This window comes from Accipiter gentilis, chromosome 16, assembly GCF_929443795.1.
Source record: "Accipiter gentilis chromosome 16, bAccGen1.1, whole genome shotgun sequence".
NCBI classification, from domain to species: Eukaryota; Metazoa; Chordata; class Aves; order Accipitriformes; family Accipitridae; genus Astur; species Astur gentilis.
This window is the reverse complement of record NC_064895.1, coordinates 6,471,595-6,496,443: the sequence shown is the minus strand read 5'-3', so window position 1 is coordinate 6,496,443 and position 24,849 is coordinate 6,471,595. Positions and strand designations below refer to the sequence as shown.

At 33.9% G+C, this 24,849-nt stretch overlaps 1 protein-coding gene across 1 annotated transcript in view; it reads right to left on the bottom strand.

Annotated features, from left to right (window-relative positions):
- Window positions 1-24,849, bottom strand: part of CSMD1 (CUB and Sushi multiple domains 1) — a 1,244,565-nt gene that overhangs the window by 350,184 nt on the left and 869,532 nt on the right. The window contains exon 12 of the mRNA XM_049818613.1: window positions 19,668-19,780. Within this exon, the coding sequence (XP_049674570.1) occupies window positions 19,668-19,780 (113 nt within the window). The remainder of the gene's footprint in view (window positions 1-19,667; window positions 19,781-24,849) is intronic.

Sequence of the window (24,849 nt, the reverse complement as noted above, 5' to 3'; positions counted from 1 at the left end):
CCCAAACCAAAACAAAAGACCAAAAAAACCCCATATATAGATAACAAAAGTTTAAATAAAATTAAGTAAAGGGCAGGATAGGAAGACAACAGGTTATGGACTATTTAGAAAATGTAGACATATTCAAGGGAGCAGGGCCTAATTAAATTCACGTTAAAGTACTTAAACTGAAGCAGTCTATGAACTATTAGCAATTATATTCAAGAACTTACGGAGGACAAGGGAGGTGCCAGCTGACTGGACAAGGTCACATGTAATAACCATCTCAAAAACTGGAGAAAAGAGGACCCAAGGAATTGTACAAATGCATGCATATATAATTTGTCCCCTCAAACTGGGAAGGTGATATGCTTTATGTTCCTTTATAACAGAATATCCTTGAACATCTTTACCTAAAATTATTTTAAGCCCTGGCAAGGAAAACACGGTAGTTTTCTAGAAAAGAATCAGTGTGCTACCAGTATTTTAAAAGTGCAAGCAAATTGACCTATGTAATTATAGGATTGTAAAGCCAACACTGATCCTAAGCAAAGTAATGGAACAGCCAACACAGGAGTCTGTTTCTAAAGGGTTAGAAGTTGAAAATATAATTAACACCAGTTAACATGGTTTTATGGAAAATTGGTCACGTCATACAAACAATACAATTTTTAGATTATAAACTTGGTTGACAATAAATTTGGACTTCTTGCAACCATTTAAATTAGCAACACATGACATCCTAATTAAGAATTGGCATCAAAGAAAATCAATTTAGCACATATTAAATGGATTAAAATCAGATAATGATAGTATCTCAAAGTGAACAAAGAATTAACATTAGGCACTAGAACTGCTTCAACTAGCTTAGTATATACTTTTTTTTAGCCCAGTCCTAACAATTTGTTATACAAATGATATTACAGAAAAACAATTAATCAATAGTGGCCATAGTATTTTCAAGATGCTGTAGCCCTGTGACATATACTGTAGGTGTTCGTGTCGTCTTGTGCATATGTACCCACATAAGCACTGCTTTTTCTCATAGTCTTCAAAGGAAAAAGCAAACATCAACATTTCAAACCTATGGCAGCTGAGAATTTTGTAAAATAAAATTAATAGTAGATGTGATGGCCTAATTTTCCCTGAGTATCCATTTCTGTACCTTACAATGGGTGTTCCTCCTCTTTAGAGACCAGGAGTGATGAGTCCAGTTTCACCAAACAAAATGGAAGATTAAAAGGGATGTCTTCATGGGATGCATTGGAGCTTCAAGACTGGGATGCTTCTAGTGCAGGTTACAGAAGCAGTAAGTGCTCACATGAAAAATGTTAGCTTTGGAAGCTATCCATTGATATGGATAAAGAGGGAGAAAGATGCCTTGGTAGCATCTGAGAAAGGAAAGGTGATTACACTGCAACTGAATGTACTAATATTAGTGCAGTGTGGTCTTCCAAATAATTTTACTTTATTCTATTTCAGTAAAGAAGTAAGGAGGAGGAAGTGTTGCTCTAAAAACATTCTTCTGATAGGAAAAAAAAAAAAAAAAAAAAGAAAGCCTCTTTAGGCCCTACACTCCTATATTCTATCCTTGCAGGACAAATCCTGCCCTCCAGGGCTGGACTCAGTCCTGCAGCTTTTAGCTTTTTTTGGGGATACACAATTTCCACTGAGATTTCTAAGAAAATGTTTCCCTCTTTGATTAACTTTGAGATTTTATTGCATGTGCCCCCCTTCTGTCTACAAAGAACTTCCTGTTACTCTTATCTATATCTTGTATGATTACAATTTTTTTGCTGTGTCTTCTTCCTTCTTTGCTCCTGTCCTCTCGGCCACCTGAGAGCCCTGAGACGTGCTTAAGGAAGACACACTTTCCTTCTCTTTCCAAAGATGCCAACCTGACCAAGGCTTTTAAAACAAGGACAAGGCAAACAAGACTTTTGCCTCCCTAATATAACATACTTTGTGAGCGACATAACCTAACAAAAAACTACTTTGCAGACAAATAAAAGAAGCCTCACAGCTTAGAATTGACTCTGTAAGATATTCCATATAACCATACCAAAACAGTGCATGCCTACATGTACATTTAAATATTTTGTTGGGATAGTATATGTACAAGAAAATAAATAAACAAACAAAGAAATAAATACAATTTATGTGTGCTTTTAAGTGAGAGTAATTAAACAACTGAAATGTCACAAAAGCATGTCACAGAGTCTTCATGGGCATTAGCCATCTATTTGACTTTGCATAGATAGACTGGACTTCTCAGTTGGAAAATTCCATTCAAAATCTTGTTTTTCCACTTCATACGCAGAAGAAAAAGGAAGAAGGATAGGTTGGGTTATGCTGAGGATTTAAAAATGCAGGGTTTTGGTGGGAAAAACCCCTCCCGGTAAATATTGCTTTTCTGTGGAGGTTAACTGCACAAACCTAAAAACCCCAGCAAATCGCTACAAGAAAGTCCTGTGCCTGTTACAATTATGTATAATCAAGCTTAACTATGGCTTTTATAGAGTCACCAGGGTACATTAAAATACTTTACCTGTTCATCACAAAGTTATTTGCCTAAAACAAACAAACAAAAAGTGACTTTAAAGTGTTTGACAAGTGTTACTAACATTATGCCTGGTGTTTTTTTTTAATTTGTTTCCTTTATATTTCCATGCACACTGAAAAATACTATAATCTTACATGATGTGTGTCCACAACAGTAAAACTATTGTGTCTTACTTGCTCTATCCTGTCACATAGACCACTTACAGCATCAGTTCTGTAGTTTCCAAATTATTATAATAAGTAATGAAACTCAGAATTTAATTTTAAATGCTACAGTGAACTAGAAACTAAAGAATCTAAAGGCTAGATCTCAAAGAACACTTATTCTGACAGTTACCTTCAGGGTGTAAAACTGCCATGCAACACAAGTCTTGAGTTCTTGAGAAAACCGAGTGATTTCTACATACATCTACAATTTGATGCAATGCTTATATTCAGAAATGGTAACCTGACTATTATTAACTTCCATCTTGGAAAGAAAAGGTTTGGATGTGTGCTGAGGTCATGCCCACCATGCTTTCCTAATTATATTTCATCCCAAATAGAGATGATATGTGTTGCTCTAAATAACACTACCTTATTTTTTAGTTGAAGTGATCTATTCCAATCAAATTTAAAAACAATGAAGAGAAACTTTCATGGCTTCTAATATGAAGCTCATAGTCCTGTGCAGGTGGGATGTGGCAGGGAAAGTTTTATTATATATCGTGAGCGGGTGGCAATGGTTTTAACTCATTGCAACATCCTGAAATATTGGACTTGCATTGGGGAAGAAGGTAAAAAAGACAATAGCTTTTTTTTTTTTTTTTTTTTTCTTTTTCTTTTTTTTTTTTTTTTTTCCCAAATAGCCCAAGTAAGGGGTGGGGGGGACGGGACTTAAATGTACATTTATGTTGTTCCTATCAAGGTACATGTTCTGGTGAAAGTACATCAATACTCCATCCAAATGTCTATACCATAGAGAAGCAAACAGATAAGGTATAATCAGCTTATTTTATATAATTGCAAACTTAGCAGATGAGAAGAGAATCCAAACAAATATGTTGTGCCCACTTTTCTTGAGCATACTGTGTGAACAAATGGAAATTTAAAAAAAAGTTGAATGTTTTCTTTGACATCTAGTTCTTGCTAAAATCCTTTAAAATTCCTCCTCTTTTCTCTACATTCTAGCAAAATAGCAGAAGAGTAACCTATAGCAGTGGATTAGATTTTGAACCAAACTCAACTGTTCATGATAGTATTTAGATTCATGAATCCAACAAAGTTCAGCTGCAAGCTGAATGAGCTTGGGAAATGCTACTCACTGAAACTCAGTAATCTTTTCTACAGCATACTAATACAACACAAGAGAAGCATGAACAGATGCAAGTTTTTTATCATGTTCTGTATAAAAGTGAGTGTACAAAAACATTTTTTGCTAAGTATTTCATGCAGAGGTCATATAGATATTAGAAAATAAGAAGTGGCAACAAATGTAAGACCTTGGAACAATCAAAGACAGTTAGATTGAAATGTGGTGAGTCCTGCAGATGATAGGAAAAATCCAAAAGGTTTGGGTTGTTGTTTTTTGTTGTTTTTTTGTTGTTGTTGTTTTTGTTGTTATTGTTGTTGTGGTGGTGGTGGTGGTGGTTTTTTTTAAGTATTTGAACTCTTAGTTCTCTGAGGAAGGCTATGCAAATGCACTCATGCTAATACCACTCCCTGGCATCTAAACAAACCCAAGTATGATCACTACCTGAGGGAAATGATCCTAACTTTGTTTTTCTTTCAAAAGAGAGGAAAAACACATCAACAGGCATACCTAGAGACATAGATTGGAACCAGTTTCCATCTGTATTTACAAGGAGTCATGTACTTAATTTTCTTTATATATTACAACTGATACCACTAGAATAGCTGCAAAACAGTCATTGCTATATTATGTGTTCTAACTGTAATAATTTTGGTTTAAAGTAAATAGTACTCTGCCTTCTAAAAGTTCCTTAAGCAATCATTTTTTGGATACTGAAAGGAAAAATAAAGATCCTTGAAAACATTATACTAATACCAAGCCTACAAGTGAATCAGAAAGGAACTGCTTTCTTAAAATCATTCCATGAAGAGTTTATAATTTCCTACTCAAGAAAGGATTGGCCATGGCTATGCTGGCCTAGAAAGGTCAGAGGAGAGGGGAAGGTACAAGGGTGTATAAGATTGTTTTGTAATTAAACCGAAAATTATTAAAAATGCCATAAAATACACTTTTTTAAAGCTGCAATATCATATTACAGACCAAGTCTGTGGGCAATGAAGGTCATTTGTACTGCTCTCCAAATTTCATTCCTTTCTGAAAATATACTATGTTATTTACTGCATTAATATGATGTTTTTCACCTACAGTCAGCACATACTATATGGCTTCATCTGCACAAATACCCCATTTAATGTAGTTCATTACTCTTTGCCCTTAGAAATCTTCGCTGTACAATGTTCTACAAGCTATGTTCAGAAAACACCAAGACTGCACATTTTAGAAGATCCATTTTCTAGTACTTGTCATTAATTCTTCATGAATAAAATAAAATTTCTTACTGTAGACTCAGAAGTGTTTAGACGCAAAACAGAGCATGCAAGCATACACATTAGTAAATTAGACATAATCATAGCTTTTTGTTAACCTAATTCAGCAATTCTCACATTTAAGAAAGAGTCTAAATGGATCTTATTTTCATATACTACCATATATACAACAAATAAATTAAATGGAAAAAAAAAAGTCTAAAAATTGTTCTTGACAGTGTTTTGGATTACAAACTATTGTTATTCTCAAATTTCATAGCAATGTAAAAATAAATCATTATTTCATCTTGAATAATAATAACCCACTTTAAATTGCTAATAAAACAAGAGAGCAATGTAAAAAGGCTGCTCTGGAGGATATGCTGACTTTGTAACAGGTGGAGGTGTTTGCATGTCAAATCAATTTCAGTCAAAGCGTAAAATTAATGTCTGATAATGAGCTGAATGGATAAATCACACAGCTGGTGAAAGGACTTGGAAAGAATAAAGTACTGAAGAACTTTGAAGCAACTCTTTAGTGAAATAAATCAATTCTTTACAGAGGATTTTACTAATAAATACCTGTGTGTCTGAATAAAAAACTTCAGCTGTTCCTTAATATTTCCCATAGATCTTACTTCAGTAAGAGCTACCAGTATGAATTGTGTTTTTAATAGTATTTGGGATACAAATTTAATTGTCCATTTGAATGATATGACATTAGGAATTATTTCCATTTGGCACTTAGTAATCAACAAAGTGACATTTAAGAAATTCAATAAATCCTATAATGAAGGCACAAATGATGCAGAAACTGTTTAATGACCCAAACCTGACTACATCTTTTATCTTTTCATGGTGAAAGTATTCAAAAAAAGCCTATCAATAGCCTCACCAAAATCTTAAAAGCTGGTTGATTTTAATGAGATGATAATAAGAATCTAGTTTAACTTAAAAAGAGAAATGCATATGAAGAAGAAATTCCAGTTTTTTTAAAATCTCAATAACAACTAAACTGAATCTACTATATAAAAAATATCATAAAGTGGGTTGTATTAAATTCCAGTAAAGCATTTATAAGACACCAGTTTTACAAAATAAGCTTACACGCTGTACTGGCAATTAGCAGTGGTGGAGGAGGTCTACAGCGATGCGGACTATAATCAGGCCTCCAAGGATTTGGATGATCTGGATGACATCTAGTGCAGGTAATGGTTTGTATGGAGCAATCCAATGTCATACACCAGCACCCTGATGATAAAGGACTGGGCAGACACCGAGGCACCAGCTGGGCATAGACTGGCCTGGCAGCTCCAGTAATTCAAAGAGAATGTCTATTCGCCCTCGCCCTTGATCCTATGGGCTTGTATCTCAGCTATGGAAAGACTGTCCCACCAGGTCTGGCCACTCGAAGGAAATGTGGAGAATCTCTCTCCCTCCTTATCCCTACGGGGCTTAACCCACAACACACACACAAATGTCCGTTACTAGTAAAAAAAAAAAATAATAAAAAAAAACAATTTCATGATAAAGGTACACAAATTAATAATTGCAAAACCATAGGAAACTAAACAAGTATTAGTTAATCTGGGTATTGATATAATACCACATATGCAGACTTATCATTGAATAAACGATATCTAAAAACATACTGCATGTTTTCACTGAGAAGTACCAAAAGAAACATGAAGGCTTTAAAAAAAAGACAGCACATAGCTGTTCTTGGAAATGCATAAAGAAGAAGTGTTGGTGCACAGTTCTCTCTTCCCACTGTGACCTTGCTATGTGAGTGTTTTCATCCAAGGTTGTTCTTAGGTCAGCCACTCTGCCTAAAGCTCTACCCCTAAATAAAGCAGGGACAAGGGGGAGCTTGAGCACTGGATCTCCAACCCCACATACTGCAGAAGCTTTAGCACACTTGCTGGTGATGGCTACCAGCACTCTAAGAACTGCGTGGTCACGATTCAGGGGACAGCAAGCACCGGGGACCATTCCCAATAGATTGGACGGACAAGACTGCATCAAGTTCTCATCTCTGTACTCTACAAAGTTCTCCAGCACCACTCACAGGCTTTACATCTTCAGACATACCTCACCACATCCCAAAGTGTTCAGTATATACTCTCAGTTTCTTGCTATGAAAACATGAATCATGGCCTGCAATGCAGCATGCACATCACTAGCACACTGAAACAACACCTTCTTGCCCTGCCCCAAGACGCATACATCCAAATACACTCACTCACACACAATTTGTCTGTGGGTAAATAAGGCCCCTCCTTTGGGCCATGTTCTGTGCTTGTATCCTCAGGGTGAGAACGCAGCCTCGGCCACATTTTGTTTAGCAATACAAATGCAATCTCAAGATAGTTTCTGGGTTGCAGCAAGCTCCACATTGTCTCTTCTGGGTTCTTATGCTAAAAAAAAGAAATTCTCGGTTCCCTTTTCCCCAACCCCTGCCATGCTGTAAGGCTCCTTCCAGCTCTGTGCATTCCAGCTCTCTGAGCTGGTCCTAGACTGCGTTATAGAAGTTTGTCATAGGAAGGGATGCTCAGTGAATGTGTTTTCTCCTCATTCTTACAAATGACTTTTTTATTTTTTTTTCTTATTAAAGAAATATTATTTACTAACATATATCAAACACTTAACAAACAAGGCATCATGACAGTGTCCTAGATTATTTCTCACAAAATTATGAGTCAGAGCCAAAGTTTTCTTTTTCTCTTTGTTTTTTTTTGTCAGACGGCTACCCTACAACCTACCCTTTTTCTTTATCTGATATTGCCATGTCTGATTGTATTGTATCACCTTATAACATAGAATAGATTTCTAATGATAAAAATGTGTTCTGTTTGTCAGCTGTGAAACTGGGAGTATTATTGTGTTATGGATTAGTAAAAAGATTGATTACATTAAATGATATACAGGGTATTTTTGTCATCAGATAGCGAAAGAACACACAAAAAAGTGTTATGTTACTAAGCTAATAGGTAAAGAAACAACTTGCATTAGAGATATAAAACTAAATAAAGATCAAAATATGAATTATGATTCATGACAGAACATATTTGTGTTCAAATACAATATGAATGATACTAATCAGATTAATTGCTGAGACAATACAATAAAAAGAGAATCTGTTTCATAACTGTTTATATATATATAAACTGAGAGTTTATAACTATTCTCAAAGCACTACTGTTACTTTAAGTATTGATCTGTTTACAAATAATTAACACAACAAAACTACAAATAATTCTACATAACATTGAATGAAAAAATATTTTTGAAAGTGATGTCTAGCAACAATATCATATTTTTAGTTTTCTTTGAAAATTATTTATCAAACTTTTAAAAAAATGTTGAAACCAATCTTTAAAGTTGGAGACAAAGTTTTCATAGGAGTTGGACATATTTTTATGAAAAAGTGAAGGAAAAAATCTTTTATCTGTGAATAAAATTCAGATGGACTTCAAGTCTGTAAGTAGATGGTGACTATGCACAGATTTATACATGCAAATATAGACATCTGTATTTATATTAATTTTATCAAATAATGCAATTACTGGACATTGTTAAACTATCCACTTTGTCACTACTTGCTGATAATTAACTAAAAATGTATCATGTCTTGCAGAACTGTTTCATCAGGTGCAATAAGCAAATAACTTAATCATGGCCTCACTTTATGATGCTCAGAAGTTCACAGGAAGTATGCTGCTGAAGATGCATACATTTTTTTGTAATATTATCATTATTCTTTATTTATTAAGAGATTATTTAGAGGGTTCCATGTGCTTTATTTTAAAATTTGGCAAAATTTCAATTAAAAGATTTTCTATAAGTGGCATTTAGGAAGGATCATCAACCAAAGTCACAAGCTCTCCGCTTGTAAGTCAAGCCACGCTAAAGGACATGTAGAAGTACTCATTCAGGTGTACCATTGTCCTCAGATTACGGTAGTTTAATCCTCCTCAGAGGATTTGTATTCTTCTTTCGAAGAAGATTAAGTTGCACTTATGAAGGGTCATAATGTCACTGAAGGAGAGCCCTTACATAGGGATTTAAGGTAGGTTACTCAGTTAAATGTGGTTTAAATTTATTGTACTTCGTTAATTTTAACTTTCCTGCCTAAGCATCTCCCTGCAGACATAACTTAACAGACATTTTCAACAAGAAGGCAAAAAATAAAGGGAACTCCTATTCTCAGGGTTTTATCATTGGCTTTGATCAAAAGAACACCAGGTTTTATAGCTGAGTGTATCTTAAAAACAAGAGTATGTTCTTCATATATTATAACAATTAATACAAGTTAAGCTAAACTATTTTAAAGTTTTATGCAAAACATACAGCATCCATTTTGTCGTATCCATGTATTCTAATACACATACAAGAAAATCATAACATGAAAAATTTTGGGTGAATTTTAAAGTGAGAGAATATTCAAATCCTTTGATATTGTATTAATACATGAAATACACTTCATATACCTATAAATGCATATATACATATTTTTAAAATTTAAAAAATTGCTGCCATAAAGACTTAACTGGAAACAAGATTTTGTGTACAGTGTCTTTTTAGGGTCAAAACCCAAGTTTTTTCAGCTTGCCATGAGAATGTAGGTTTAATATTTTTTTATTTATCAAATTACCTTGTGTTGTTTTATAAAAGGAACTAGTAGTATGCTGACATCATGCATATATATATACACACAGAAAATTCTGTGACAAAGTCTCACTCTTAGCACAAGCTTATCTTCCATTATTCACATCCTAAATACAAAGCAGTTTGTTTATTTTCTGAATTTTTGGTGGCTTAGAGAAATACTTTTTTCCCCCTACAGTTCTAGATAAATTTTTGCTTCAAGAAAAATGACAATAATATTGCATTTTGTCTTACAGAAGCAAATTAAAAATAGATCTTTAAAACAATGCTTTCTTTAGAGTTTATTCATTTCAGTGATAACATCACTTTTAACAGCTCATTCACAGATTTCTTCAGAAGGATATATTTAAAGAAATTTTAAAAAAACATCACTGTTAGAATTTGGCAGTATTAGTTTAACAGTTGGACTCAATGATCTTATGGGTCACTTCCAACCTAAATGATTCTATGGTTCTGTGAATACAGTCCAAGGTGTATCAGCCATCACATAATTTAAACAAATCTTTCTTTATCACTGCAAAAAGGATGGTTGCTTAAAGTAACATAGACAAGAAAATAAAACTTAAACTAAGTGGCACCACTGGGGAGGCAATATGAAAGGCTAACTTATTGCTTATTTAAAATCAAGTGTTTGATTTTTATAACCAGAGTGAGGGTGTCATGCATCAAAAGGCTTCAAAACTAAAGGGCAATATAATTCTCATGGCTTGATCCTTTTAGTGAAAAAATACAGAAAACTGTTACAAAAAAATCAAATATTTTTATAAGACTTTATCATAGTATTGCTCAAAAGAAAGACTCATAACATCCTATTTGTTGCTCTATAGCTGTGACTTATCTTTCTTTCAGCCCATCATTTGCAGAAACTTTACAAATGATGGAGGATGCTTAAGAATGCCAAACAATCCCAGTTGTAGATTTTGACAACATAATCGAGTATTTGACCACTTTCTGAAATATATTAGAAAAATTAGTAAACTAGAACTACTTTTGGCTTAAAAGAGTGAAAGGACTATCTTCCTAGGCAATGTAGGTAGACAGCTAAGTTCATGGTGTGTACACTGTGGCATTTTCTCTATTAAAAACAAGTATCAAAAAGACAGCAAAGGGAGAAAGTTTTAACTGGTAAAAAACTATTACAAATTTCCATTTATTTAAAATTATTAAGTTGTTCTATCAAACTTTCAACTGAGCTGTACCTGCTAAGAAGCAAAGACTGGGATTTATGTTGCAAAAACGTAGATTCAACTCTGTTCAGTTCCATTGCTGGAGGTTTTTTTTCAGTGAAAGGGACAAAGAAACACCCATCAGAAGTAAAAAACAAAAAAACAAGACACATCCCCCCAAAAGATCAGTTAATGCTTACACTTAATTCTCACATGTATCTTATTAGAATCTTATTAGAAAATACCAGTTTTATTTTTAAAATTTGTTGCTATCTAGTCTTTAAGAAAAATCATGGAATGTTAATAAAGTTTTTAAAAAATACAGCCATGGTAAATCTTCAATTAAAGTTTAATTAGAATCTGGAAATAACATTTATGTTAAAGTCAAACACAATGAATAATTAACCCGGATGAAAAGCTCTGTAACATTTTACTTTTCTATAATGCAATAAAAATGTCTGAGCTGTTTTCTGCACGGAGTGTGTTTAATTATGCTGTGAAACTACTTTTCGAAGCAGTTTGACTAGAAGAATAAACTTCTCTGGCTGAGCTAAAACATAACAATTCTCTCTTATTCAGAGACAGCATGTTATTGTTTCAATGTATAATATTTTTATGCAAAGAGGCAAACAAAGGCTTTCAACTTATGATAAATTTTAACTTGTTGAGCCAATCGCTGAAAAGATATGAATGCACATATGGCTAATCAGTCAGACACAGATGCAGTCCGGTGGGGAAGGGAGAGGGAAGCTTCCTAGCCACAGTCATGTCATATAACTAAGGAAGAATACATATGCTGTATACTGGCTGTACCTAAGCAAATTTTAAATGTTGGGAGTGTTTAGATTTTTTTTATTTTTTAAATTCTGAAGTTTAAATAATGGAGCATATTAATAAAGATATTCCTCAATGAAATCAGAAAATTTAAAATGTACACAGATATCAGGTCTGTAAACCACACTATTTTTAACATACGTGTTCTTTTCAGCATATTGAGAATCTCCATTATTAGCACAAAAGAATGCATTACATTAAAGGCTGTGGTGAAAGAAGCTAATACATTGCTTAAAAGGTATAACTGCACAGCTATATGTTAATTTGTAAACTGATTTGAGATGAATAACAGACATTGACTGTATGTCTGTGGAGCATAATTGAGCATAATGATGTCAAGACCTGGTTGAAGACTCTGAAATGTGCTTGTATAAAATAAAAACAGAATATTGGAAACAGCATTATGCAATTAATATAAAAACTTAAAAAAAGGCATAAAATGCATTTACTTAACAGATTTGTACAAAAAAAATCTGGACTTATTGGTTTTGTTATTTTGTCAATTTAGGAGGGAGAAGAAGAGTTATGTGGTGTTACATGCTTTCTCCTTTTTATACTCTTCACTAAGCCTCTGTTGTTTGCAATTGTTTAATATAGAATAGCGGCATAGACAGAAATTTGTTCTTATACACTACAGCCTGCTAATATATAAATGCGCAATACACTCAAGCAATTAAAGTATATCACCATGATGTTATGTTCCTCAAGTCCATGTATATTTTCTAGATGGGAAGTGGGTTCTGTCTGCCACCCCAACCATTATACAAAACTCAGGCAAAGATATTCCCCATTATTAAAAATTATTTTGAAGCTGTTGTGGTATTTGGCAGCAACTCAGCACGCCTCTTTTCACTTTATTAGTAAACTACTCATGATAAGATTTATTCCTTGAAAGAAAACTAAAGGCTGTTGAAACTTAGAAATTCCTGCTGTAGGTTTACCTGAACAATATACTCTAAAAAGGTCAGATAACAATACAGGAAAGCTTTCTTACCTGAAAATGATTGGTAATACGTTGTGCTGAAAATTAAGTGACTGACACTTGCCCATCTGGAAAAGTAACCTGCACTGTATGGCACCACAAAGAGATTCACTCATACAATTTTATGGTGAAACTCTTTGACAGTTCTCCACTGAACCAAATAGCTTTAACATATGAAAATATTCACATAAAATATGAAATAAATTTATTGCCTGTCCTCCAAAAGCAAACACTTGATTAATGTCTGAATTATAATACATAGGAAAAAAATATAAAAAGAAAACTTAATATAAATGAAATAGATAAAAGAAAAAGTAAAGCTTAGACTAAAACAGGAAGCTTAAAGTTTTTCTTGAATGACTTTTGAGTTGTTTTCTTTCCAAGCATTACATTGTACATAATGATTTCCCTGGATGCACGTCTAATTGTGAGAGTCCTAAAAAAAGCCTAATTCCATTAATTTCTTTCAGCATGGGTTTTATCAAATTTCCAAGCAGTAACAAAGTTTTATATCAATATTGGTAATGCAATGACATTTATAAGCTAGTTGTGTGTTTGTAAAAAACTGCACTGATTTAAGATTTGCTAAGTACTATAGCTGTATGCAAAAAGACAACTGACATTTATCTGAGCAACTAAATATGTTTTTGAAAGTATTTTTTTACTAGTCTCAGGAGGAAAGAAGTATCTTCTTCCAAATATCATCATAATGAAGAGCTTAAAGCTTTACTGCTCAGTTGAGCATCAATACAAATTAAGGTTGTAAACTTCACATTTTCAGGTTCTTGCAGGGGCTGATATACTTCTTGACATCTCTAAGAATTCTTAATAACTTCAAATTTTATAAAATGCTCAGGATTATATCACTGAGTCACCAAATTTCTTTTATAACACGGTTATGAACTAAAGGATAGGCTAGTGAAATAACTTCATTAGTTTATATAACAATATAAAGGCAGAAATAAAATGTGAGTTCTAAAGAGGCTACGAAAGAGATTTTGTTATACTGGTTATCAAGAAGTCTGGAATTCAAAAGATTAAATATTTTCATCAGACTGCCAGGTTTACAGGCTTGAATGGGAGAAAAATTTCAAGTTTAATAAAATTCTAAAACGTTCATGCCTAAAAGTTCAAGCTGTCATGTGCTTCTATGTCAGTGTGGTACAGCTGATAGGTACACAAGCGTGGAAGCAGCCTAACGATCAGCTGGCTGCATGACCTACTTTGGACCTTAACAGCCATAAAGCACTTATTTTTATATGTGGCACACCCGTGCCACAAGTGGAATCAGCCAAACTCAGGCACATTATTCACCTTATCATTGCTTATTTTGGCTGTGACTCTAGGCCCTATCAGGAAGGTGTCCAGGGCCAATTTCTTGACCTGACATCACTGTTTGATATTGTTACAGGGCATAATAACATATTACCATATTACATTATCCTGACCTGGATATGCATGGCAATGGCTATGTCTGTCTCATCCATGTATACAGATAAATGGATGCTTGGAGCTATATTAAGAAATGGCATAAACCAAATCTTTCTCTTGATTCAAATCTGCCTAAATACTACATCAGATCACAAGTTGCTGGGCAAGTTTGGGTGTCAATTGTCTTCACTTGTGGTCAAAAACACAATTGAAATGCAGCCCATGAGGAAAACTAATTTTTTTTTAAAAAAAAAAAGTACATGATTTAAGAATTACTTTAATGAAAAATTCTTTACCTATTGTATCTAAAAATAAGTCCCTGCTTTAGCCCATGACCAGCAACAAATTGCAAGAAAGGTTTCCTTGTAAAAATACAGTCTTAGCATATCATTGGTAGAATTTGTCTTTTGGTGTTACAAGGTTAACCTGTGACCTCAAAATGGTGGCATGCTGATATTAATATTGTTTTCATCCTTAGGATTACACTTTATACACACTATATCTATTTAAGTGTATGTGTCATGTTGTTCTTTATATATACAGTAATATTAAAAAAAAAAAAAACAAACAAAAAAACAACCTGTCAGGTTTTAGAGTCATTGCATGGTAGGCCTGGAATTCAAGTTAGAGTTCAAAAAAATTTCTTTCGTTAAATAGTTTACTCATTTAAAAGAAGTACTTTTGGTCAACCTAAACCAATTTAATCAGAGTGCTTAGAAGATAGCAGGCCCTGTTCTAATGCATATTTAAAACTTATTCAGACTGAAGCAACTTCAACAAGGGAGACTGGCAACAACCTTCAACAAGATTTCCATTCAGTAAGTTTATGTTATCCTTCCAGGAGGTGGCATATGAGGATTTCAGATATGTCCTCTGTGTGGAGAAATGCACTGAAGTGTTTCATAACCTTACTAAATACCCAAGTAAAAGAAAAAAAAAAATATATTAGAGAGATAACTAGAATTTAGAGTCCAGTCTTTTAATTCCTTTACTTTCTAAACATGTTTATCACTGAAATTCTGAAAACTGTCTTAACAACAGCCTAAATCTCTTATATTTTACTCTGAATACATTTCCTTCTCTCTTCTTCAGTTCTGTAACAAAACTTCAAAATTTAGCTTTAACACAGCCCTCACTATGCAAGTAGCTACATACACAAGTATTCACTGAGAAATTTTAAGAGCTTTTTATCATGAGATCTCGGCTATGAAATACAAAGTGTCACTAATTTCTCTATGTCTACGGCAGAAGACAACATCCATTTTAGTGACTTTATCTATGTATAATAGCATATTTTGTTTTCCTTCTCTTTACTTAATAAGATGTATGGAGCGACACCTGGTTATGCTGGCTTCAATAAGGAAAACTGTCAGAGTATAATGGGAAGAGGATTTCAGTATAGATCCTTTGATATACTTAGGTGTGATATTACAATATATGTCTGTCTTCAAGGACAGAACAATTTCAATTTCTGGCCTTTTCACAGAAACTGTACATGCTTTCAGATAATTCTTTCAGAAATGTATTGAACCATTCTGTTGAGATGTCTGGGGATCTATAAAAGAGAATGAAGGACTTTCAGATACAGTCTATAGAATAGCTTTTTAAGAAAACTAACCTGAAGTGCAGATTATTCTTTAGCATTTAATTTTTTTTAATAAGGGTTAATAGCTTTCTGTTTTAGCAATAATAATGTGGTTCTAATATGGTTTAGAAAGTTTAACGTCACAATTAAGGTAGCCTGTAGCATCTTGCATTTTACTTCATTGTAATATACTTACATATAGATAATGTTTAAATTATTCTTGTATTTATAATACATGACAACTGATGATGACTTATAGAAGAAATATCGAGGCAACCATTGTATTTTCTAACACAGTAGCTATTTATCAGCTCTGTCAAGTTAACAAGCTAATCTCAACATTAGTTATACCATCTGTGTTTCCCTAGCTCACCTTCCATACAGGTACAGTGCTATTCCTCTGTATTCAAAACTATTACTAGTAACTATTGAGGATCTATGTCTGCAATCTTTCTTGTGGATCCAACTACTGGAGAGCTGCATTGCTCAGTCCAAGAAGCCTGGCTACTTAGGCAGATTACAGAACTTTTCTTAAAGTAAATACCCACTGTATTCAAAAATCAAGAAATTTGAGTAATAAGAATATAGATAGCACTACATATTTCTGACATTAAGGTATTTCTGAAGGTGAGCCAAAGAGGAGGCATAAGAATATGGAAAGAATTGCTCCTCCCTTAATCCCTCAGGCGAACTGTAAACAGGAGTAAATTTAGTACTCATATACAAAATCTGTGATGTGTATCAGTTAATTTACAGGCATCATTTCATGCCACCTTTAGGTGGACATACTAATGTAGGACAGGTGAATTGCATCATCAGAATGCTTCTCTATTTCATAATTGAAGTGAGGTAAAGCTCAGCTAAAATAACAATTTTCCATAAAGTGCAATCAGTCTATGACACCTTGTAAATATTAATATAAAAATGGATTTTACTGTAATAGATACAAAGCCAAGATTCCGTGGGTCAATTGTAAAATATTGCATAAGAGGGTAAAGAGTCATGTTCTAATCCTGAGCAAAACTGAGGCTTTTGAGTTAAAAAGATTCAAATAAGGATGCCCTTTACTTTGTCTCTATAGACCATGTATAAGCCATCAAAGCCTGCAGTTTGCTTTCTTTTTAGCTAACTGCAATCACAAAGACAGTGTATTTGAGGTCACATGTTGTAATCCATTAACTTTCTCATCATTAAAATGAGATTCTATTTTTGGACAGTTTCTTTGACTGTTAAATAAAGGGGAAGCAAAATCATTGAGGTATCTTGTGACAGGATAAGGGGTTTAAGATTTTCCACTTGGCCTAAAACAAGAGATATGTTGAGAGTGCAGATGGATAAAAGTTTTGTCAACAGTAAAAGATGAAACCATTGACGTAAACCAGAAAAAAGTTATAATCCACCTTCATATTAAGACATTTACTACAATTCTGAGATTGCAAACATTTCACATTTTACAATTCTGAAATTAATTTCCAAAACTACAAAAACACACAATGACTCACAATTGGTTGCAAAACAAGACTGAGAGCCAGAATCAAACCATCAAACGATAACAGTATACTTCTTAACAGAGATGCCACTACTACTGCAAAATTCACAGTGTATACTTCAGGTGTTTTCAGAAAGTCCTCAGTAGTAACAGGTTGAACTCCATAAATGAAATAAGATATCCTCAATAAGTTAGAAAAATACAGAAATGAAAACAGATGCCTTTAGATTAGAAATACCAGAAAGAGAAATGACAGCTGAAAAATAACTCAGCAGACAGATTTAAATTTTGAACTTTTTCATAGAGGTACAATGAGATAAAGTTCATAATTTTGGATTGAGGAAAAAATTCCAAGTGTCAGATATGTAACTTGTGCCAATACTCTTTCCACTATATACTCACTATTTCCACTTTCTGTAATTCACAAATGGATTCTATGAAGAAAATATATTGTCTTAATAAAAACGGTCCCTAAAAATGACACAAGTAAAAAAAGATGAAACCATGAAAGAAAGTTCGAGAAGGGGTAGGATTAATTTAAATAAAGAATATGTCATTGTCCTCAGGCACACAACATACTTGGGCTGTCTAACTGCACAGGCTGAATGTGTTGCACAATGTCTTAGCCATGGTAATGCTACGGACCTGCATCTGCTTTTTTACTCACAGCTCTGTAACATCTCACTTAAGCAATTGCAATAGTGTTTCAACAGCCTCTGTGACAGTACTTTTCCCTTGTTGTTCTCATATTGTTATTCTCATGTCCATGGACCTGCAAATCCCAGTAGTGTTGCTATGAAGGATTCTCATGGGAAGTGATTGCCACCATCATGAGAATTGCCCCTTCTTTCTCCCCCTCTCCTTACTTCTTGTTTTGTAGGTTTCAGTTCACATTAAGGAAAACCAAACCAAGGTGCATAAAAGAGTAGATAATAGTAATTTAAATACTCAATAAATATTATCGAACAATATATACACACAGGAACTTAACAACCTATGAATGTACACTTGACCTAATCGGCATACTCCAATCAGTACTGCGAGTGGGAATAAACAATGTTGAGTTTAAGTGAATCCCAGAGAAAAGTATATAGTACTAGGGAAAAACCACGGTGAAAATATAAACCTAATCATCGTCATCATCACCACCTACTTTAATGGAGAGACCACCCGTAGAAGGATATTGGTGTGGAGAACCAACATTGGGTTTCCTGCCTGACTACTGAGGAGCATTTTCCCTTCTTGTTCCTTTCATCATTACAGTTCACAATATGCCATCAGCCACAGACACCACTTAAAAAAACCTGCACAGGCAAGCCTGTCTTAAGGTGCTTAATGAAATAAATGTACAGTTTACTAAACTTCAAGCTAACATCTACATAACTTTTCACTCTTTATTTCGCCTGTTTTTGTGTTGAAACAGTAAGTTAACTAAGGAGAAATGTAACACTTAGATAGGGTGCTTGGGTTTGTGGAAAATGTTTAGGGACAACTCCCACTCTTCTAATTAAGTTACTTTCAGTTACTGAACAGTCTCTCAATGTTTTACAGCATCTTTTGTATGAAAGTAATTTTGACAAAATTAGTGTCAAATCATTTTCACCATATGTGCTCATAAGAAACTATTGAAAATAGTGTTAACTGGTTTTGTCCTCATCCTTAAGGTGAACTAATTAACATGGAAAATAACCAAAAGTGACACCATATGTTAATAAGCAAGAGCTCTTTCTAGCCACAGGTCTATGCAACCTATTAAAATGGAAAATTATCAATACATGCATACATACTAACAGATATCAGGTATTTTTTACTAGAATGAATCAACTTCAGAAAGTATCAAACTGAAGCTCACAGTCAAGAAAAATTAAAGATGCTTATGTTGCCAAGGTTCTCATCTCTTTGAGACAGTAGCAACACAAATGAGGCTAGGGTAATTTGGATCACTTTTGGGGGGTTAAATTTCTTAATTTCCACAATCATATACAGTATATCTCTTCTGTTGTTTTTGTCACATACTAATTTTGACTTAGGTCTGTCAAGATTCTTGGTAAGGCTTGAAAGCAAGTTTTGTAACTACCCCAATAAAGTCTGAGAAAACTAACTGTACTTTTCAAATAATATCCAACATAAGGAATTACACAGGTTAACAGAATGTAACATTTAATTTTTTTCAAATATGATAGAAATTTGTAGTTTGTATTGACCTTCAAGCAGAATGCATTACAACAATAACTTCCATTTTTACTTCAGATTCTTTTTAGTTACTTTGTGGGTATTTGCAAATCTATATCTCCATTAACGATTAATTAACAATACAGACAGTATCTAAACTCAAAATTTGTGAAAGGACTGAAGGCCTATTTGAAATGGATTTGTTGGGGTGTAATGAACGAAATTACAACATTAGTTTAAAACAGATAATTTAGTTCATACCTTGATAAACGGCTTTGAATCCTGGCGAGCCAATGCTGTCATCAGATTGTAAATGAAGCCACATCTGGTTGCTCATGCTCACAATAAGATCAGGAACACTAGATCCAGTGAGTCTGTATATAGGAAAAATTGCAAAGTCATTTGCAGAGGCATAAATTACTACTGCTACTACTACTACTACTACTACTACTAGTAAAATCCCCAGCCTTTTAAACTACTAATATAATATTTAGGCCTATTTACAATAAATTACCCTAGTGTTCTGATCAGCTGGTTTTTGATAAAATTAACTATTCTATATGGATAAGAACCATGTGAGATCTTAGAAAAAAATACATTTTGAATGACTGCATTCAAGTAAACAATGATTAACACTTATAATAAAGCTGTTCCTACCTAACACTTTCATTAAGCAATTAAGCTATTAGAGATGTGAGGGACTGTATGAATTAAATAATTTTCACTTGCTTATATTAGTATTGCTTTTTTTGCCATGCTTTTTGAAAGTGAAGGAAGTTGGTTTACCTGCCTTACAGTGCATGTGTCCAGAAGAACTTACTAGAACCTCATCTACTCCATTCAAGTAACTCACAATGATCTCTTAAATTTAAGGGGAAACTGCTAATTCTCATGCAGTAATGTGTGATAACTATGTATAGATATGTACATTTCAATACAAGGCAAGCTTGTGAATCCCACCAAAAAACCTTATAGCTTCTCAGTAATATCCTTTGTACATATATAATTCTGGTATCTTAATGCAAAAAGATGTGTGTCAAAGAATGATTAAGAAAAAAAAAAAAAAATCTCTGTAGATTACTTCTTAATGGTGAAAAATGCCTACCACCTAATCAGGTTCCAGTACTGTATCTGAACAACTGTTCAGATCTTGATGATAGCTATACAGTCTTTCAAAAGGTAGTGGGAAAAGTTCAACAGAAAAAAGTGGTTGCAGAATATTTCTATGTAAGCTATTATCAGATACAAAACCAAAAAACATCACTAGTAGAGGACATCTGCCTTGAACTCCACACAGAGCTCCACATATCAGAAGCTTTGGGGATGGAAGCTACAGGTACTGCAGTAACTGTAGTTGATATAAGGAAATAGTAATGACTTTGTTGCTTTTGTTTATGTAGACTCTATTTGCTCAAATGGGTCACATACTGGATTCTCTGTCTTTCTTCTAACTCTCAGCCTTGACTATAATAAACAAATATGTGTGAGATAAGTAAAACAAATACCATGCCAAACTGGGACAAGGTGTCCCAGAAGCAGAACTTCTCAAGAAAGAAGTTATATAGAAAACATTATCCAGTATTTGGATTCTTCCACAAATATATTATTTAAATATAATCAACCTGATGTTAATACTATTGCAACTTAAATGCAAAGACATAATAAAAGGAGAGGCTGAGCAGAAACAAAGTGAGAACTGAGGAACCATGATGCAAGCTATAGGAATCTTCTGTCTTGCATCTAAAATTTCATCCATCAAGGTTATGAACAAAAAGCTGTACATCCCATATCTAAAATATTTTGGTTTCTTACTCTGATACATTGAAGAAAAAAAAAAAAAAAAAATGCCATCTGAGTGGGAATGGTCTAGGGTCTTACTAGTTACTACTGCCTGACCATCTAGAACTGCTGCTATAATGGCTGAGTGTGCTCTCATACAGTCTAGCAGACTTTTGTTTATGACCTGGTAGTAAGTAGTTGACAGTATTATGATACCATAGCTGCAGAAAAGGAGGTGGAAAAAATTAAACCTATTATAGCTCAGCATAAGCAAACACACAAACAGAGCTTAGCTTGGATAAGTACGGAAGTTGATAAGACACAGTGATATGTAGCTAAAGTTGTTCAGTTTGACCTGTGTTAATAGTAAGAATGAAAAAAAAGCAGCTGCTTAGTCTGAAAATTTGAGTTGCTTGCCAAACTAATTAGGAACTGTATAGGTTCGAAAAGATGTTAGGTCATGGACAGAAAAATTGATATACTCTTGCTGATAAAATAATAATCGTTGATAAAGTTGTGACATTCATTTAAATAAATAATGTAGGTAGCCCATAAAAGGAAGATAACTCGCCAGACAGTGAGTTACAAAACCAAAACTATTTTAGGAGATGCCTGCAGAAATAGATATATGAAGAAAGAAAAGATGAAGAGTATATATACATTTTGGGGATCACCTTCTGAAACCACAGCAATAACCATTAATTTCTGACCTATCTTTCCAGTTAAAGCACTTAACCAAAATACCAGGCCATAACTGTTAAGCACTTTGTTATAAACAAAAGATTGAGGGGTTTTTGCAATGAAGAAAAATTCACTGATGTCTTCTGACTGGAGATCTACTGGAAGACAACTGGAAGCCTGTGGGTTTCCTGTGAGAATTCCTCAATGGCTATTCAAATGTGTAAACCTACTACCTAATCAAGTAAAGAGCATTTAAATGGTTCTGTTTATACACAGTAATCTCATTAATGTATGAGACCTACATTGATAATTTCCGAACACAGATAAGATGAACACTAAAATTCTAAGTCTTTATGAGTAGTATGGGATACTTTTACTGTATATAAATGTCTGTGTAGCATGCAAATAAAATAAAAATAAAATAATAATAAAAAAATAAAAACCCACAACAAAACAGAATAAGGTATAATCACATCACACAGGCAGAGATTTTTCATCATAAAAATAATCTAATAGATGTGTTTGGTTTTTTAAAACATGTTTCCCAGTGAAACAATAACTATACATTCATACTACACATCCATCTGACCCTTAGTTGTGTCCCTAATATATTTTGAATTGACTAATTGATATTAACCAAATTTGTCAGAGGAAGGAGATAATAAATATATTTAAATTCCCACAGGCTTAATGAAAACTACGAACTTAATAACAGAGACAGTCAAGTTAAGAAAGTCATCCTTCAGCTTAATGTCATCTCCCTTGGAGATGCCAATGGCCTGTCCGTAGACATGAACCAGCCAAAATACATGCCATTGCTTGCTCAGGTTCATGTCTAAGGGATATAGGAAGAGAGCCAAGACTGCTGGAAGGGAAAGGGAAGGGAAAGGGAGGAAACAAAACCCAAAGAAAAACAAAAAGGAAGCCAAAAAAGTGGAAATCGGTTGTCCTGGTTTCAGCTGGGATAGAGCTAACTGTCTTCCTAGTAGCTGGTACAGTGCTGTGTTTTGAGTTCAGTATGCGAAGAATGTTGATAACACTGATGTTTTCAGTTGTTGCTCAGTAGGGTTTAGACTAAAGTCAAGGATTTTTCAGCTTCTCATGGCCAGCCAGGGCACAAGAAGTTGGCACAGGACACAGCCAGGGCACCTGACCCAAACTGGCCAACGGTGTATTCCATACCATGGGACGTCCCATCTAGTATAGGAACTGGGGAGTGGGGGCAGGGAATCGCCACTCGGGGACTGGCTGGGTGTCGGTCGGTGGGTGGTGAGCAATTGCCCTGCGCATCATTTGTACATTCCAATCCTTGTATTATTGCTGTTGTCATTTTATTAGTGTTATCATTATCGTTATTAGTTTCTTCTTTTCTCTTCTATTAAACCGTTCTTATCTCAACCCACAGGTTTTGCTTCTTTTCCCGATTCTCTCCCCCATCCCACTGGGTGGGAGGGAAGTGAGTGATCAGCTGTGTGGTGCTTAGTTGCTGGCTGGGGTTAAACCGCGATATCAATAAATAGTAGAATATGGGGTTTTGTTGTTACTAGGTTTGTGTTTTTGTTTTGTTTTGTTTTGTTTTGTTTTGTTTTTATTAGGGGTTCCCTGAGAATACCCCTGTATATAGAACTATGTCCTTCAACTAGGAGGATGGCAGATAGGGTAGATCAGATGTTTAGGGAATGGAGGTCTGTCTGACAACACGTGCTGTTGCTGACTCAGAGTTTATCCCAGTCTGTAATCATCTTAAAATCAGATTGCAAGTTCAGGAACAGAGACTTGGAGACCAGCCATTCAGACAGATTGGGTGGTGCTGAACTCTTTTTGTGTGGAGATGTGCAATCCTAGGTTATCTCTATATGAAAGAAGTTAAAAATGTTGAGGAAATTCATTCAGCTGATGAAGTAATGGAAGTCAAACTGTGAGAGAAAGAAACTTTTTGCACCAGTTTTCTCTCTAATCTTAATTATCCAAATGAAACCAGAGCCAGGCTTTTAAGAATAGTGTCCAGGACCAGAAATGCTGTTTGCTTCTGTACAGTTTAGGATACATGAGCAGCACAAAATGATCTCAATAAATAGTTGAATTCAAAATTTTGATGGCAAAAGCATGGCACCAAACTACAAGTATATGTAAGCAGCATGGTCCTAAAATTAATAATATATTACTATTAAAAAATATGGAAAGTATGGAATTAAAGAGATGTATGTTGATTTCCTAAAATATTTTATTGCTGTTTTACACAAATAAACAAGAAAAAAAAAATCTTCTGTTAATTGTGATGAGTTGGTTTTAATTTTAGGCTTGAGATCTAATTTTCAGGGGCCTGAAATCAATTTTTAAAATATATAATAACACCTATATTTTCATTATGCTTTTTTTTTTTTCTCTCTTACAACTTCATCAAAGAAAAATTCCAGTGTAAGCTTTTCATTTATGTATATGTATTCAAATACCTCTGCTACAATATCTATTTCCTACAATGTTAACTATCAATAATGTTTAATTTGAAAATAAAGTAATCATTTAAATTAAGGATATTCCACATAAATGTGAAAAAAGTTTTGATTCCTTTCTGCATTTCCTTTTTTTTTTTTTTTTCCCTTGTTATTTTATTGTGCAGAATATTTTAAATATACGTGTTTTGGAGGCATCAGACCAATAAAGTAAGCTGAACAAAACACAGCATTCAAGTCAGTAAGTCTTCCTTTGTGACATTAAACTATTGTATAAAATAAATATTTATTTTAAAATTAAATCATAAACACTTCTTGAGTTTTCAATATGTGAACATATATTCCTTCTTTCAGGTAAATCTTTTTTCATTGTTTGTCCAGGTTTTCTTCTCCTTTTAAATAAACAGTTTTACAGTATTGTTCTGTCCTTCAGAGATGACAAGTCACTATGCTATTTGTGTGCTTAATTGCAACCTTATCACAAACTAAAGCTCTGAAGGTTTGACTGTTAAAGCTGTGCTAAGCAGTAA